This window comes from Euprymna scolopes, chromosome 42 (genome assembly GCF_053919585.1).
Source record: "Euprymna scolopes isolate OS-2025 chromosome 42, ASM5391958v1, whole genome shotgun sequence".
Lineage (NCBI taxonomy): Eukaryota > Metazoa > Mollusca > Cephalopoda > Sepiida > Sepiolidae > Euprymna > Euprymna scolopes.
This window is the reverse complement of record NC_136523.1, coordinates 68,603,271-68,620,148: the sequence shown is the minus strand read 5'-3', so window position 1 is coordinate 68,620,148 and position 16,878 is coordinate 68,603,271. Positions and strand designations below refer to the sequence as shown.

The 16,878-nt window shown below is 36.5% G+C and overlaps 1 protein-coding gene across 1 annotated transcript in view; it reads left to right on the top strand.

Annotated features, from left to right (window-relative positions):
• The first annotated feature begins 1,474 nt into the window (after positions 1 to 1,474).
• The window catches only part of LOC145267177 (uncharacterized), an 84,690-nt gene continuing 69,286 nt past the window's right edge, over positions 1,475 to 16,878 (top strand). The window contains exon 1 of the mRNA XM_080123238.1: positions 1,475 to 2,273. Within this exon, the coding sequence (XP_079979364.1) occupies positions 1,607 to 2,273 (667 nt within the window). The 5' untranslated portion in view covers positions 1,475 to 1,606. The remainder of the gene's footprint in view (positions 2,274 to 16,878) is intronic.

The window sequence follows — 16,878 nt, the reverse complement described above, 5'->3', positions numbered from 1 at the left end:
TTATTGAAAAGTGCAAATAGCAGTTAGTACCGTGTCAAGCAAACAAAAAAAGTTAAAAAAAAAAAAAAAAAAAAAAAGTTACTGGTAGTTCCCAGGTGCGAACGTGGAACATGGAAAGCTAAGTAGAAAAGGAGGCGAAGAAAAGTAAACACTTTTAGCGAATTGTAAGTGTGTTGTGTCGTGGAACAACAGTGAAAATAAGAACAATCAAGTCGAGGTTCGGTTAAGGAACAAGTATATTAACAATAATGTACAAAGATAGGAAAGCGTGTATATCTGCTGGGCACTTGGCTAACAGTTGAAGTGCAGTCGCATCTTTCTCACCGGTGTTGGAATTACTATCGCTATTTATAGTGCTAATCGGTGTAAATTCCTCTGTTCAAGGAAGGCCGGTAATAACAAAGTGGCTTTGAATTAACCCTTATAACACGTTAATGAATTAGTGACATAAATAAAAGTATAACACCGCTGATTTCTCTTTACCTCTCTCCCACTCTCTGTATCTGTCTATCTCTAATTGTCTCTCCCTCGCAATCTCTCTGTCTCTCTCTGTCTCTCTCTCTTAAATAGAGTAAACGAAATATTATAATTATGAAGCAAAGGAAAAGTAAAAGAATCAATGTATAAATATAATGTTTTTAATATTACAAATTAATGTGTCTAAAATGTCGTTCTATAGCACAATAAGGTATTGCTAATAATGTAAACATAATAAATTTGTATGTGCCATCTGCTGTTGTAAACCTACTGTATTTTGGTCCAGAGGGGGAAAACTGCGCCTCTTTTATTATATATAGGGATAATATCGGTATTTTAGAATTTAACAGTTTTAAATAGGCAAAACTTCTTTTTCAAAAATAAACAATATAAACCAAACTTTAAAAAAAGAGTAAACACTTTTTATTTATTTTTAACAATAAACAATATATATATAACTTTAAAAAATTTTTTTAAACAATATAAACATTTTTTGTTTTTAATTTTAAACAATATAAATAAAACTTTTTATAATTTAAAACGGTAAATTTTTACTTGGTTCCCATCTTAACATTTTCCTTTAAATGACAACTTTTGAAGGTTTTCAGGTATGCTGAAAACAAATATTGCATTGAAATTTTCCGCAAATAAGTAGTTTTCCGGATATTAAGCAATTTCATTTCTTATGTTATTGCTGGTGGCCATAGTTGTATGCAAAAATATGCGTGTTTGTGTGTAGAAATTGTTTATTTTTTAAAAAGAAGTTCTGCTAATTTAAAACTGTTAACTTCTGAAGTACTGATTTTTTACATATTGTTGGGATAGTAATGTAACAGAACACTATGGCGGACATTTGGTTCCTTTTATATGATATAGGGATCGAGACTATTTTGCCACCTAATCTCTCATCTTGCCGCAAAATGTCCTGTAATGTATGTAACATGTGCAGACAGAGTAGTGTCCCTTGAACTAAGAAACCAACTAACATCTGGGTTTCACTACGCATGTGCAAACGCTATTACAGTAGTATCATCGTGTAAACAACGACTAATAAAACGAGTTTAAATCTACCTTTCATCTTGTGAGTTTATTACAAATTGGCGACGAGGATTCGAATAAAAAACGAATTATGGCTACTTTCGGTCGTTTGGAATCGTTTGATAGTACAAGTGAACAATGGGATCAATATATCGAACGTCTGGAGAACTTTTTCGAAGCAAACGAGATACCCGACGATACAGCTCACGTGAAAAAGAGGAGAGCGATTCTTTTATCAGTTTGTGGGAGCAAGGTATATAAACAAATATCAAGTTTATTAGCTCCAGAAAAACCGAAAGATAAAGAATTTGACGAACTGGTCAAACTCATGCAAAATTATTTCAGCCCAAAGCCGTCTGTGATCGTTCAGAGAACTAAGTTTTATACGAGAAACCGCCAACCAGGCGAGTCGATCACAGATTATGTGGCAGAATTAAGAAGCATGTGTGAAGATTGTCGTTTTGGAACGTTTTTGGACGAAATGCTACGGGATAAACTCGTAGTAGGAGTAAACGATGACAATATTCAGAGGAGACTACTAGCAGAGAAAGACACAATAACTTTTAACGAAGCTTTCAAAATAGCGGTCAACATCGAATCTGCCTCCAAACATTTACGAGATATTCAAACAAAAAAAATAGAAGTAAACAAAATTTTCACACCACCACGGAGGCAGACCAAAAAAATAAAATATGAGACCAGATCGAATGAAAGGTCGGAAGAAGAGTGTACTCGTTGTGGAGCAACACACGAAACAAGTAAGTGCCCTTTTAAATATGTCATGTGTCACTACTGTAAAAGACAAGGGCACATGGCAGAGAAATGTTTTAAATTAAACATGAAAAAGAAACCCCCCAATAGGTTAGAAAAGAAAAAAATTCAGTGAGGCAAATAGAAGTGGAAGCCACAGACTCGGATAATTCCGAGGAAGTTTATACCATAAATAGGATCAGAGTGCCACTGGAAAAAGTAGACCCCTATTGTGTAGACATCAACATTTGTGACAAGAGGGTTTCTATGGAGATAGATACAGGAGCATCTGTAACGATAATGGGACTAAAAACGTGGAAAAAAATAAACAACAAAAAGTTGCTGGAGCCCACAAAAGTGCGTCTTAGGTCTTATACGGGAAATTGCATCCAGGTGATTGGACAAACAAAAGTTCCAGTGCAGTTGGACAGTCGTCGGGTGGAATTACCGTTAATTGTGGTAGCAGGGGATTCACCCACACTCCTGGGAAGAAACTGGCTGCAACATGTGAGGTTGCTATGGAAGGAGATTTTTAAGGTGCAGACAATAAAGGAGACTGACCAAGACAAATTGAAAAAAATATTAGCAAAGCATGAGGCTGTGTTCGATGGGAAGTTAGGTCAAGTGAAAGGAACCCAGGCCAGTTTGTATATAGACCCAGAGGCGAAACCCAGGTATTTCAAACCAAGGTCAGTACCCTATATGCTGAAGAAGAAAATAGAAGAGGAATTAGGAAGACTGCAAAAAGAAGGAACAATTTCACCAGTTGAATTCTCTGAATGGGCTACACCAATAGTACCCATTTTAAAAGCGGATCAGTCTGTACGTATTTGTGGGGACTATAAAGTGACAATCAATCCAGTCACTAAATTGGATAATTATCCAATACCAAAACAGAAGATCTGTATGCGACATTGGGTGGAGGTGAAGCCTATACCAAGCTAGATTTAAGCCAAGCTTACCAGCAATTACTGATGGATGAAAAATCTAGAAAATTAACAACTATCAATACTCATAAAGGCCTTTTCATGTACAACCGACTATGCTATGGATTGAAATCAGCCCCAGGAATATTTTAGAGAACTATGGAAAACATTTTGCAGGGCATTGAAAATGTAATTGTTAGAATTGACGACATTCTACTGACAGGCAAAACCAGGAAAAAACACTTAGAGACCCCGGAGGAAGCTTTAAACAGGCTAGAAAAAAGTGGAATTAAATTAAACCGGGAAAAATGCAAATTTTTAGTGCCCGAGGTATTATATCTTGGTCACATAGTAAACAAGGAAGGCATAAAACCTGCAGAGGAAAAAGTGAAATCGATCAAGCAGGCACCATGCCCAACATCGGTAAAGGAGCTACAAGTTTTTCTGGGGATGATAAATTATTATGCCCAGTACATTCCGAACATTTCAAACAGTCCAGGTAGCTTCAGTCCGGACCAGGAAACAACAAATGGAGTGGGGAATACACAGTAGGAGGCCCCAGTAAGAGAAACCATTAGATGTAGTGAAAGAACAAAAAACAAACTGAAGCACTTGAAAGACTATGTCACATAAACAAGTAATTCGGAACTATGGGTGGAGGGATGTAATGTATGTAACATGTGCAGACAGAGTAGTGTCCCTTGAACTAAGAAACCAACTAACATCCGGGTTTCACTACGCATGTGCAAACGCTATTACAGTAGTATCATCGTGTAAACAACGACTAATGAAACGAGTTTTAAATCTACCTTTCATCTTGTGAGTTTATTACATGTCCGTTTCCTTGTGTTGTCATATCAACGGTATGTGTTGGTTGCACACGGGACTGTTGAAAAAAAATCTCTCCAGAGTGAGCTTTTTTAGCATGTAATAATGTTAAAAGGATACTTGTTTAGTTTAATCAAGACTTAAAAAATAAAAATATTGAAAAAAAATATATTGTTATGGAATTAAGTTCCCATAAAAAATTTCACTTAATTTGATCAAAAAGTTTTTTTTTTACAGAAGAAAATCAAATTTTAATGAAATCAATCGTATCCCACCATCTTGCCTATTTCGCATGTCAAAATTTGACGAGATTATTTTGAAACATGGGCAGAAAAAATACCGAGATAAATATTTTCATTTTTTTTTCACTTATTTTACAGAGTTTCTCTGTCCTTCTTTAACCCCATTTTCATTTTGTCTGTTGTTAATTCCTTTTTCGTTTCAAGGCACCCCCTCGTCCGCAAAATAAGCAAGATAGCCACGATACACTCGATCTCATTAAAATTTGATTTGCCTCTGTAAAAAAAAAAACAACATGAGCAAATTAAGTGAAATTTTTTTAGGAGAACTTAATTTCATAATTGATACGCGCAATATAATTTTTTTATCAATATTTTCATTTTTTAATGTCTTGATTAAACTAAAGAAGTACCGTTAAGAGAATTGGTAAAAGCTCTTAGATGCACTGTTAATAAAATAAAAAATTTGAAATAAAAAAACTGTATTGAAATTATGTTAAAGTACAAGTATTTCATTAAAAAAAAATCATTATGTATATATATATATATATATATATATATATATATATATATATATATATATATATATATATATATATACTTTGGAATAGTTTTTATTTAACAATCAGTGGTTATGTAAACGTGAGATTGTAGGTTTACAAAATATTACTGGCAATAAGATTCTATAAGTTATCCCATCTAAATCAAAAATTGCTCGATATGCAAGATAGAGCAAATAAATTAAATTGTAATTCAATGAATTTCAAAAAACTCTCATTGAAATGAAATGAAGTGGTTGAGTTTCATATCAAAGAATTTTTATTATTCTAAGCAAGACAAAGAATGCTTTAGAAAATTAATCTCCTTAACCTATAGGGTTTCGATGTCTACCATCTCATCAGAGGAGAGAAAATATTAGCAAATAGTTATAAAGGTATGCATCCTATTTGCTAAAGTCAGTGAGACATGGAAAGTTAAAGTGAAAATAATACATTTGTCAGAAGTCCTGTAGCAGGAGGATTTGTAGAAAAAGGATATGAATGTTTTTGTTGATCCAACTTGCTTGGTAAAATCCATATTATAGGTTCTTTACATCCGTTTGGTAATAATTTCCAAGCCATATACTGGGTAATCCGCATAGCTGTGTATATATCCGAATTCAGGCAAGTGCTTATTTAAATTTGTTTCAGGTCCATCGAAATAATTCAGAGTCTGGTGGAAACCTTTTCATTAGAAGTTTATATTATTTTTAGTGGGGCGAAGTGTTAGGGAGATTAGGTAGTGGTAAGTGGTAGGAAGTGGGGTGAGACATATGTGCATATTCATCCTTATATACACATGAACACACATATACAAACACACACATACACACAATATACATATGTATGTATACATACAAAAGTACATACACACACATATATACTTACATATACACATACATATATATAAAAAACATATATATACCTATACAGACATAAGCACACATATATGTACATAAATAGATATCTCTTCAAGTAAAATCAAAGAATCATAAAGTTTGACCGGTCGCTTTATTGAGGTCAGGAGGGACTTAGTTCGGGGGGGGGGGAAGAGAAGAGGAGGAACAGAAGAATATAGAGATAAGAACAAAAACCAAAATAAAGCTATAAATAAAAATAAAAAGATGGGCCAAATACGTAAATGGAATAATTCTTTTTTTCCGGATTTTTCCTAGTTTCATCTCAAACCTCATTGTCAGTTTAAATCGTATTTGTTCTGTCAACTCAAGTTATATATACTGCCCACGAGGTTCTAATTATTATTAATTTTATACGTATCTATATTTCCCTTTGAAAGAGGATTGACATAAAGTTTAGAATATGCTAATGTTTATGAGCTAATTGTGAAATTAATTCTAATTTTATAGATGGAACGTTTTATCTTTATTTTATGATCCTTCTTACGGTAATAGTTCAATGCTAAATAAGTTAAAACAAAGGTAATAAAGTACTGATAATACCTTACTGAAAAACGTTTAAAATCAGTAATATCCATAACCTTATGCTATTTAATAATATTTAACTGGGGAAATTTTCTACAGCTGCATTTCCAATATATACAAAGTTACCTATAAATACTTGAATACATCTACACACACACACACACACACACATACATCTACACACACACACATATACATATATATACATACATACATATATATATATATATATATATATATATATATATATATATATATATATATATATATATATATATATATATATAAACATATCTACACATACATTTATATACATACACACGTACATATTCATGAACGCGTTCAATATATATTTTTTACATACACGCAACCATACAGTTTATACACACATACGCTCACTTATTCTATATATACTTACATCTAAGCCCGCATATACCCATATATAACACGTGTTCAATATATACCCAGATCTACCCTCATAATGCAAAAAAAAATAATATATTTAGACATAAAAAATGTTTTTAGACACAAAAAAAAAAAAATGTATACCATTATTTAACACTATTAATTATAGCAATAATTAGTGTATGTAACTTACCTAAGTTTATCATAGATATTTTTTTATTTTTTAACTCTTACACTGCTAATTTAACATTAATAAGATGAAAAAAGTGGGATTGTGTAACTATGGTTATAGAATTTTATTAAACTAGTACCGAACAGGGATGACGCATCAATGAGTATAGTTCTTTCTTGTTTATACGTACGGATCTGGAGATCACCTTGCAATAGGTAATTTTTACTCCTTTTCTAGTTAGTAGATGGGGGCGGAATTTCAAATTCTTTAATTGGGAAGCTACATGTTTTTGGAAATACTATTATAATTAGATCTTAGAGTGCAAATTACGTGTAGGAGATTTAAATTGTAGTATGTTAATGTGCTTATAGTAAGGCTCTACTTAACATGTACATATATACAAAAAGGGAAAGTTATTTTATGTGTTAAAAGAGGTGATTAAGAACCGATCTTTAGAAAATGAACATTATTATATTAACAAAGTAATTGTTTAGATTTTAGCCAAGACTGATGTGTAGTTAGTCCTTTGTTTTTACCTATTTCTCATTTATACCGAGAGTGTATGTTATTTTATTTTAAGATGGCTGTATTTAAATTTTTTCTTGTGTTTACATCTGGACACTAGCTCATTCTTGGTATTTATTATTGGTTTATTGAAGGTTATGATATTAACTGCCTCGGATATACAAAGATTGCAAAACTTATCCCCTGGGGCATATGATCTAGATTTATTCAGTATTCTCCATTTAATTGAATATGGAATTTTCTTGTCCTCTAGGCTGTTGATTAATTTGGTTAAGGATGTACTGTTATTTTCATTGTTTTGAGATCTTTCATTTCTGAAGGAATGTAGATGGTTTGAGATTCTTATTTTTATTAAGCTTGATGATGCACCTATATACGTGAATGTTTTCCTTGTTTTATTACTGTTTATTTGTTCATCGGTCCCATTTCTATTGAGTCCTATATTGGGGGGCTGGGCAAAGATGAGACATGGGGATTCATAGCCTTGGTTCTGGTTAGTCCTAAACTGGTCTTCACTGGGAATTATATTATTGGATAGGTTAGCCTGGCTGTTATTGTTTCTGTTATTATTATTATTCGAGCCCTCACCATATGTTTCCCTATATATGTTTGCGTTCTGAACGCTTCGACTATATTCATTGTTTTCCTCGTTTGGTTGGTTGTTTTTATGTTTTGGTAATTGCGTAACTGTGCAGGCATATACCACGTCTTTGTGTATGCAATCGTTATTAAGGGGGCATTCATTTTTATTTAGGCAGTTACATTTGTTACTAGGTATTAGGTCAATTGGTATATCCAGCACTTTTTTAATTTTCCTGTTATTTGTTGAAATTATTGTCTGTGCTAGATTAGGCATTGTGGCGTATCAGATTTTTATGGAGTTTTTGTTTAATATGGTACTATACTTATGAGGGTATTTAAAGGATTTTTCCACTATTCTGGAAAATTCTTTTGGAATATTAGTTTTTACATTGGAGCTGAAAGGAGGATTGAACCAAATGGCATTCTTATGTCTTACTTTTCTCTTCTTATTAAATTATTTTTGATTTGGGATTGGGCTGGTGGCTGTGTATTTAGTGAGGAAATTTGTATTGTAAGGAACATTTTGGCTTATTCTATTGCTGTTATTTTTTATTGTCATATTATGAGTAATTACTGAGTGCAGTTTTCTCGCTAAATGGTGTTTTTTGTTATATTCTATGCGTTCTTTATATCCTGAATTCCTTAAAGCATTATTGTAGAATGTCGATACCTGGTCAAAGGCTTTTTTGTCCGCTGATAGATTTGATATTCTTTTGGAGATAGATGGAACTATTGATTTGATTATTGATTTTGGGTGATTAGATTGTTTGTGTACGTAAAATAGGTTTAGATTTGGTTTATGGTACGGGGTGTAAGATTCATATCATAGATTTAAAGATACGTCTAAAAAGTTGGAAGTGTTCTTATTTGAGTCGACATCTATAGTTAATCCAAAGTTTTTGAAAAATTCATGCAGTTTTTTTATTGTGTTGTTGTATTGTCTTGGTCTAGCGGGGGTGGCGAATAATGCGTCATCCCTGTATAGCCCCCCCTTGCATGTTGCTGAATTCTATACTAATTTCTTTTAATAAATAAAGACCAACTAAGTCAGTTACTTGTGCACTATCGGAAGATCCCATTATTATGTCGAAGTCATTAGGAGTATCTTTTCTTGTCCAATATTTACCTTCAAAATTAATTAGGGATCGTCTGGCTAATAAGATTAATTTAATTTCTAAATTTGTTATGTCCGAATGCTTTTTTGCAAATATTAGTGCCTTCTTTAATAGTATTGGGGAGATTGAGTGGTAGTAATTATTTATATCGAAAGTGATAAAGTTTAGTTGTTGCTTATTCTTAAGTTTTAAGAACCAGTTTATAACTGATTCCATACATTGCCAGAGTGGGAATTTAACTTTGTCTCTAATGGAAGGTATGATTCTATCTAAGATTTTCTTGCTTACTAGACCAATGTCCGACCTAGATGGACAAATAAGTCTAATTGAAGGGTTCTCGTGGAAGTTTTCTTTGTGGTCTTTCAGTGTAAATCTGGGAGTGCCAGGAGTGACAATTTCTGTATGTTCATGGACATTCATAATGTTAAGTAAGTTTTTAGCTTCCAAGTTGATTTCATCTATTTTGTTTTCGGGGGCAGGTTTATAAGATTTGTTTAATTCTTTGTATATAAATTTCTTATAATTGCTGTATTCTAGTTTATAATAGTTTTTGATTCTATCGGGTGGGACAAATATATATGAACTTTTACTGACTGTTTTCACAAAGTTATTTATTTTCTTAGTGGTACCGTTAGGTGTATACCGGTTATTCTTAAACTTTATGTTTTTGACTAAGTCAATTATCATGTTTTCAAAATGCTCGGTACTAGTTTAATAAAATTCTATAACCATAGTTACACAATCACACTTTTTTCATCTTATTAATGTTAAATTAGCAGTGTAAGAGTTAAAAAATAAAAAATAAAAAATATCTATGATAAACTTAGGTAAGTTACATACACTAATTATTGCTATAATTAATAGTGTTAAATAATGGTATACATTTTTTTTTTTGTGTCTAAAAACATTTTTTATGTCTAAATATATTATTTTTTTTGCATTATGAGGGTAGATCTGGGTATATATTGAACACGTGTTATATGTGGGTATATGTGGGCTTTGATGTAAGTATATATAGAATAAGTGAGCGTATGTGTGTATAAACTGTATGGTTGCGTGTATGTAAAAAATATATATTGAACGCGTTCATGAATATGTACGTGTGTATGTATATAAATGTATGTGTAGATATGTTTATGCATATGTATATATATGTATGTGTGTGTGTGTATATGTATTCAAGTATTTATAGCGAAACAAAAATGTAGTAGGCAAAAAAAATAAATGTTCTGTCAGCAACAGTACAACTTCAAAATAGTCAATATTGCCCACCTCCAGAAGAGAGGGAATTCCTGTCTGTGATAACCGTGGTAAAAGAAGACACACTCCAATCGCCAGAAACACCCACACACACAATTTGCAGGACACTGCCGACTCATCTCTAGCCTCCTGCTTTTATAGTGGCCGGGAATTATCCATTTGCATAATCACATGAGAAAGAAACGTGATTTTCCAAGAGTTGCATGGGGTAAACGCTAATAAAAACCCCCGGACGCCATCTTGGAATTCTCTTTTCCCCCCAACCGGTGACACAACAGACGTACCCGAGGTAAGCTCTTTTTCCCCTCATTTTAGTTATTGCTACTTCTGCTACACTCCCCCCTCATCTCATGATCACAAATGGGGCAGGGGGGCAGTCGTCTCTGTCTGGTACTTCTCCGAAGAACCGGAGGCAGCACTTCCTCCCTGCCATCCTCCTCATCGCCATTATTGCCACCAGTCTGCTCCATAGGCGGTGTTTCACAATCAGGGCAGGGGGGCAGTATTCGTCTCTGTCGGGTACTCCTTCGTAAAGGCAAGACGGGTGGTCCTTCCTCCTTTTCTTCAGTATGTACATTATATGGCTCAAAATCCTCTCCGTCGTCCTGCATCATACTCTTTGTCTTTTCAGAAGACATCATACTGTCTGAGTCTCCCTCTTCCTCCGATGTAACAACATAATGGCGAGGGCGCAAATCCTTCACGTGACGAGGCACACCGTCCACCAAAATTGACTGAGGGCTGATCACCTTGGTCACCTCACCCTTGCTGAACCTCGTGGTACATCGATTTTGCGGTCTTTTGACCCATACGCGATCTCCAACCTGGTAAAAGCTGTTCTTGGGACCTGGGGACGCAGTTGCGAGATTGGTCTCCTTTACTCGAACTTCGTATTGATAAATCCTGTTGGCAGGCGCAGTGGAGGGAGATGTGTCGTCTCTTGGTGTGATGTTATACCAGTAGTCAGCCTCCTGTATGGGACAACACATTCTAGCCGCTATTCGTTTCACTGTACGGTGACATCGCTCCGCTATGCCATTCCCGGCTGGAGCGTATGCACAACGGAATCGCAAGTGAACTCCCCATTTACATGCAAATGCTTGGAACATATTGCTGCAGAAAGCTGTGTCATTGTCTAAAAGGAGTTCATGCGGCGCGCCACGCTCGAGGAACACTGCCTCCAACTGATGAATCACGCTTGCCGAGTCCTGCCTTGCCAATTTCCTCCAAATGGAGAAACGCGATGGACCACAGTCTGTTAAAGTTAAAAAATGGAAGGTGCCATAATGCATGATATCCATTCCAATTCTCTGCCAATTCTCGTTAACTTCCAGCTTTCCCTTTCCTACCTGACTGGCGCTGGGTCAATGGACTGACATTCCTCGCATTTCTGTATGACCGTTCTGACAGTTGCTTTTGTCGTGGTTGGACATCTTCTCCTGACAAAGTAGGTAGTGCGTCGCACCCCCGGATGTCCACTATCTTTGTGAATAGCCATGATTTGACTCTCATCCAGCTCGTCTGTGTGGACCGCGCCTATCACTGGGTCAAGACCGTTTTTCTTTTTCATTGCCTCAAACCACCGCTGTGGCACTCGTGTCAGTCGGTCAGCAATGTTTCGTGCTGATGGAACCAGCGTCACATCCACTGTCAGCCCGTACTCTTTCACGAGCTCCTTAAGAGTGCTTAATCGCCTCCTAATAAGCATCTCGCTTGCTGCTTTGGTGCGTACTCGCGCCTTTCCAGTTAGCGTGTCCGAGACCCAATGGTATACGCAAACAGAATCTGTCTTTATGTGTAGCACCTTGCTCTGCCACTGGAGAGCCAAATTGATGCCTTTCAATACGGCATCCAGTTCAGCCAAGTTGATATGTTGAGAGTCATCTTCAGGTCGCAGCCAACATGCATCTTCCAACACAGTTTCACACATCTCCAAGGCTGCCCCAATTACTAGGGAGCTAGCATCGACCCATACATTCAGCTCTTTGCCGTCCACACACCAATTTCCCTGTGCCGGATCGTTCTGTTGCACAGATTTTAAGGTTTCGAACATCATACAATGTAGTACAGCGTCCCTTGCTTCATCATCCCAGCCCTTCGTTACCGAACTTACTCTCCTTCTGAGTATTCCGCAAGCCACACGAAGCCAACCGCACACCGGAAAGTGCCCGACAAGTCAACCACACAGGGAAAAGATTGTTCGTCGCGTAACAATACTGGGAGCCTCCGGAATTGCATTTCCTCGCTTCCACCGCAGTTCATTGCATTCCATCCTGACTGCCAATCCCAGCACCCATGCACCGTCCTTCAACTGCTCTGGGTTCTTGCACTCCAACCTGAACTGCGCGAGGTGTTCTCTCACACGGGTCGCGGGCACCACGTCTTCATTGACAAAAATGTCATCAATGTAAGCAGATGCTGCGCGGCTTATAACTTCTTCCTGAGATAGTACTTCGCTGACAATTGCTCTCATTATCAAGGGAGCCACATTCAAACCAAACCCCAGACAGGTCAGACAGTATTTTTTCCCATCGATTTCCACAGTCTGGTATGGCCACAGTGTCTCATGGACCCGGACTTGTAGGTATGCTCTTCTGAGGTCCAGTAGAGACACGTTAGCACCTTTTTGTCTCCACTCACGCAGCTTAGCCGCACAAACATCTGTGTTGGCCGTAAATGCGTCTACGTAATGATTTAGCTCCCGGTAGTCCATCACTGGGCGCACTTTGGCTTTGTTCTGCTGTATCACAGCCATCAGGGGAATTAGACCTTTGGGGGGTCCCAATTTATCCTCTGGGTATGGCACGAGCCAACCATTATCTATCCAGGTGTGGAGCTCCTGCGTGTATTCTTCACGAATTTCTGCTGGCACTGGGTACTCTGACACTCGATTATGCAGCCTTTCAGGGGGTGGTCCACAGACCATTTCCACGATGCGGTCCACGTTCGGTTTTGATGGTCAAAGGTAGCAGTGAAATCTGGTTCATCGATAGAAATGGCTGCGCATTTAATACTTTTCCTGGCGCCCAGCCGCACTGATCCTGTAGGCTTGACAACGACACCTAGAGCTTTTATGGCGTCGATCCCTAGAAGCAAGTCAAATCCCAGTGGTTTGCCATGCACCACCAACACTTCGACTCTGGCAGACACACCTTCATCAGTGGATACAGAGACCGTTCCAACACCGCAGCACGCATGGGACATTCCACCAATTGTGTTGACATTTACGTTTGTTTTTCTCCAAGACCGGCACCGGTCTGCATGTAAAATTGTCCTGGAGCATCCTGTATCAATAAGCGCCAAACATTGTGTCCCGTCAACATGGATGCTTATCACCGGGAGCGTCGTGTTCACATCTTGGTTGGGAAGGAGACTGGCGCTTATGCGTCCTCCCCTTGCTCGTTTTCCGAGCAGTTCCGAGCCCAGTGTCCACTCTCACCGCAACGGTAACACCGTGTTCCACGTTTTCGACAGTCCCTTGCAAGGTGGCCTTTAACATTGCATTTAAAACAGGTCACGTTAACAGGATTATTCTGGGCCCTGTTGTTGGGTGAGCGTGTGACGCAACCACATCCTGATTTTGTTCGCCAGTCGTCGTCAAAATTCTCGCTCTCGACATTAGCTCCCCCATGGTCAGGGCTTTGATGTTCGGCACCTGTTGAAGAGCAATTGAGATGGTGTCAGGGAATCCAGTGACAAAAATTAATTTTGTGAGTCTCTCTAAGCTTTCTCCTGTGAATCCGGCCAATCCAACCAACTGCCTGATTTTGTTGGCGTACACATCCATCAGCCCATCTAACCATAGTTATTTTTCTATATGCTGCAAACGCGTCATCAGTAAATGCCTCCTTTAATCGAGCCTCAATCTGGTCTATTTTCTTTTGATCGTCCTCCTCCATTTCCATGTAGAGGGCCAGCGCATCGCCTTCAAGGTATAAAGGTAGCAGACTCGCTACGTCATCCACCTGCTGAAGTTATGCGACAAGTCTCACTTTTTTCAGCCACGCTACAATGTCTCCCTCACCAGAGAACGGCTTGATAATATCACTGCTTATCCGCACCTTCGCCATATTCATGCCGAAATAGCTCGAAACAAAAATGTAGTAGGCAAAAAAAATAAATGTTCTGTCAGCAACAGTACAACTTCAAAATAGTCAATATCGCCCACCTCCAGAAGAGAGGGAATTCCTGTCCGTGATAACCGTGGTAAAAGAAGACACACTCCAATCGCCAGAAACACCCACACACACAATTTGCAGGACACTGCCGACTCGTCTCTAGCCTCCTGCTTTTATAGTGGCCGGGAATTATCCATTTGCATAATCACATGAGAAAGAAACGTGATTTTCCGAGAGTTGCATGGGGTAAACGCTAATAAAAAACCCCGGACGCCATCTTGGAATTCTCTTTTCCCCCCAACCGGTGACACAACAGACGTACCCGAGGTAAGCTCTTTTTCCCCTCATTTTAGTTATTGCTACTTCTGCTACATATAGGTAACTTTGTATATATTGGAATGCAGCTGTAGAAAATTTCCCCAGTTAAATATTATTAAATAGCATAAGGTTATGGATATTACTGATTTTAAACGTTTTTCAGTAAGGTATTATCAGTACTTTATTACCTTTGTTTTAACTTATTTAGCATTGAACTATTACCGTAAGGATCATAAAATAAAGATAAAACGTTCCATCAATAAAATTAGAATTAATTTCACAATTAGCTCATAAACATTAGCATATTCTAAACTTTATGTCAATCCTCTTTCTAAGGGAAATATAGATACGTATAAAATTAATAATAATTAGAACCTCGTGGGCAGTATATATAACTTGAGTTGACAGAACAAATACGATTTAAACTGACAATGAGGTTTGAGATGAAACTAGGAAAAATCCGGAAAAAAAGAATTATTCCATTTACGTATTTGGCCCATCTTTTTATTTTTATTTATAGCTTTATTTTGGTTTTTGTTCTTATCTCTATATTCTTCTGTTCCTCCTCTTCTCTTCCCCCCCCCCCCGAACTAAGTCCCTCCTGACCTCAATAAAGCGACCGGTCAAACTTTATGATTCTTTGATTTTACTTGAAGAGATATCTATTTATGTACATATATGTGTGCTTATGTCTGTATAGGTATATATATGTTTTTTTATATATATGTATGTGTATATGTAAGTATATATGTGTGTGTATGTACTTTTGTATGTATACATACATATGTATATTGTGTGTATGTGTGTGTTTGTATATGTGTGTTCATGTGTATATAAGGATGAATATGCACATATGTCTCACCCCACTTCCTACCACTTACCACTACCTAATCTCCCTAACACTTCGCCCCACTAAAAATAATATAAACTTCTAATGAAAAGGTTTCCACCAGACTCTGAATTATTTCGATGGACCTGAAACAAATTTAAACAAGCACTTGCCTGAATTCGGATATATACACAGCTATGCGGATTACCCAGTATATGGCTTGGAAATTATTACCAAACGGATGTAAAGAACCTATAATATGGATTTTACCAAGCAAGTTGGATCAACAAAAACATTCATATCCTTTTTCTACAAATCCTCCTGCTACAGGACTTCTGACAAATGTATTATTTTCACTTTGACTTTCCATGTCTCACTGACTTTAGCAAATAGGATGCATACCTTTATAACTATTTGCTAATATTTTCTCTCCTCTGATGAGATGGTAGACATCGAAACCCTATAGGTTAAGGAGATTAATTTTCTAAAGCATTCTTTGTCTTGCTTAGAATAATAAAAATTCTTTGATATGAAACTCAACCACTTCATTTCATTTCAATGAGAGTTTTTTGAAATTCATTGAATTACAATTTTATATATATATATATATATATATATATATATATATATATATATATATATATATATATATATCTTCTTCTATAATATAAGGCTGAACGTCTCTGTGTGTGTCTGGTCACGAATAGGCTCCTATATGGTTGGCTATTATAGAAAACTGATCACATAAAATGATAGATGTATCGAGACACAGGAATGGCTATGTTTGATCTGGTAAAATGACGATTCCTTAAAATTGTGGGGTCTGCGTATGCGCCTGGTCTACAAAGTATTGAAATAAAAAATTTAAAAAAAAGTTTACAAGTGTTTTTGATATAGATGTACATAATAATACTTTGATAAGTATGTTTTAACTTAACTAGGGACGGTATAATAAAATTGTGGGGGCCTGCGTTCGTGCCTGGCCTCCATTGAATGGAAATAGGCACAAACTTTAATAAAGACTGTTCATATCTATCTGCGTAAGTATACTTTGATAATTATGTTTCACTTTAAAGAAATATGGTATAATAAAATTATGGGGTGTTCGTTCGCGACTGACCTCCATAGAATGGACATATGTCACAAAGTTTAACAAGGTTTTTAATATAGATCCACAGAATATTGTGATAAGTGTTTCAGTGTGAACAAGTATGGTATAATAAATTATGGGGTGTATCTATTTTATTTTTACTTTCATCATATTTTGCTTTGGTTTTAATACCCACAAATTCGAAGCTATCTCTTTACAACCCTT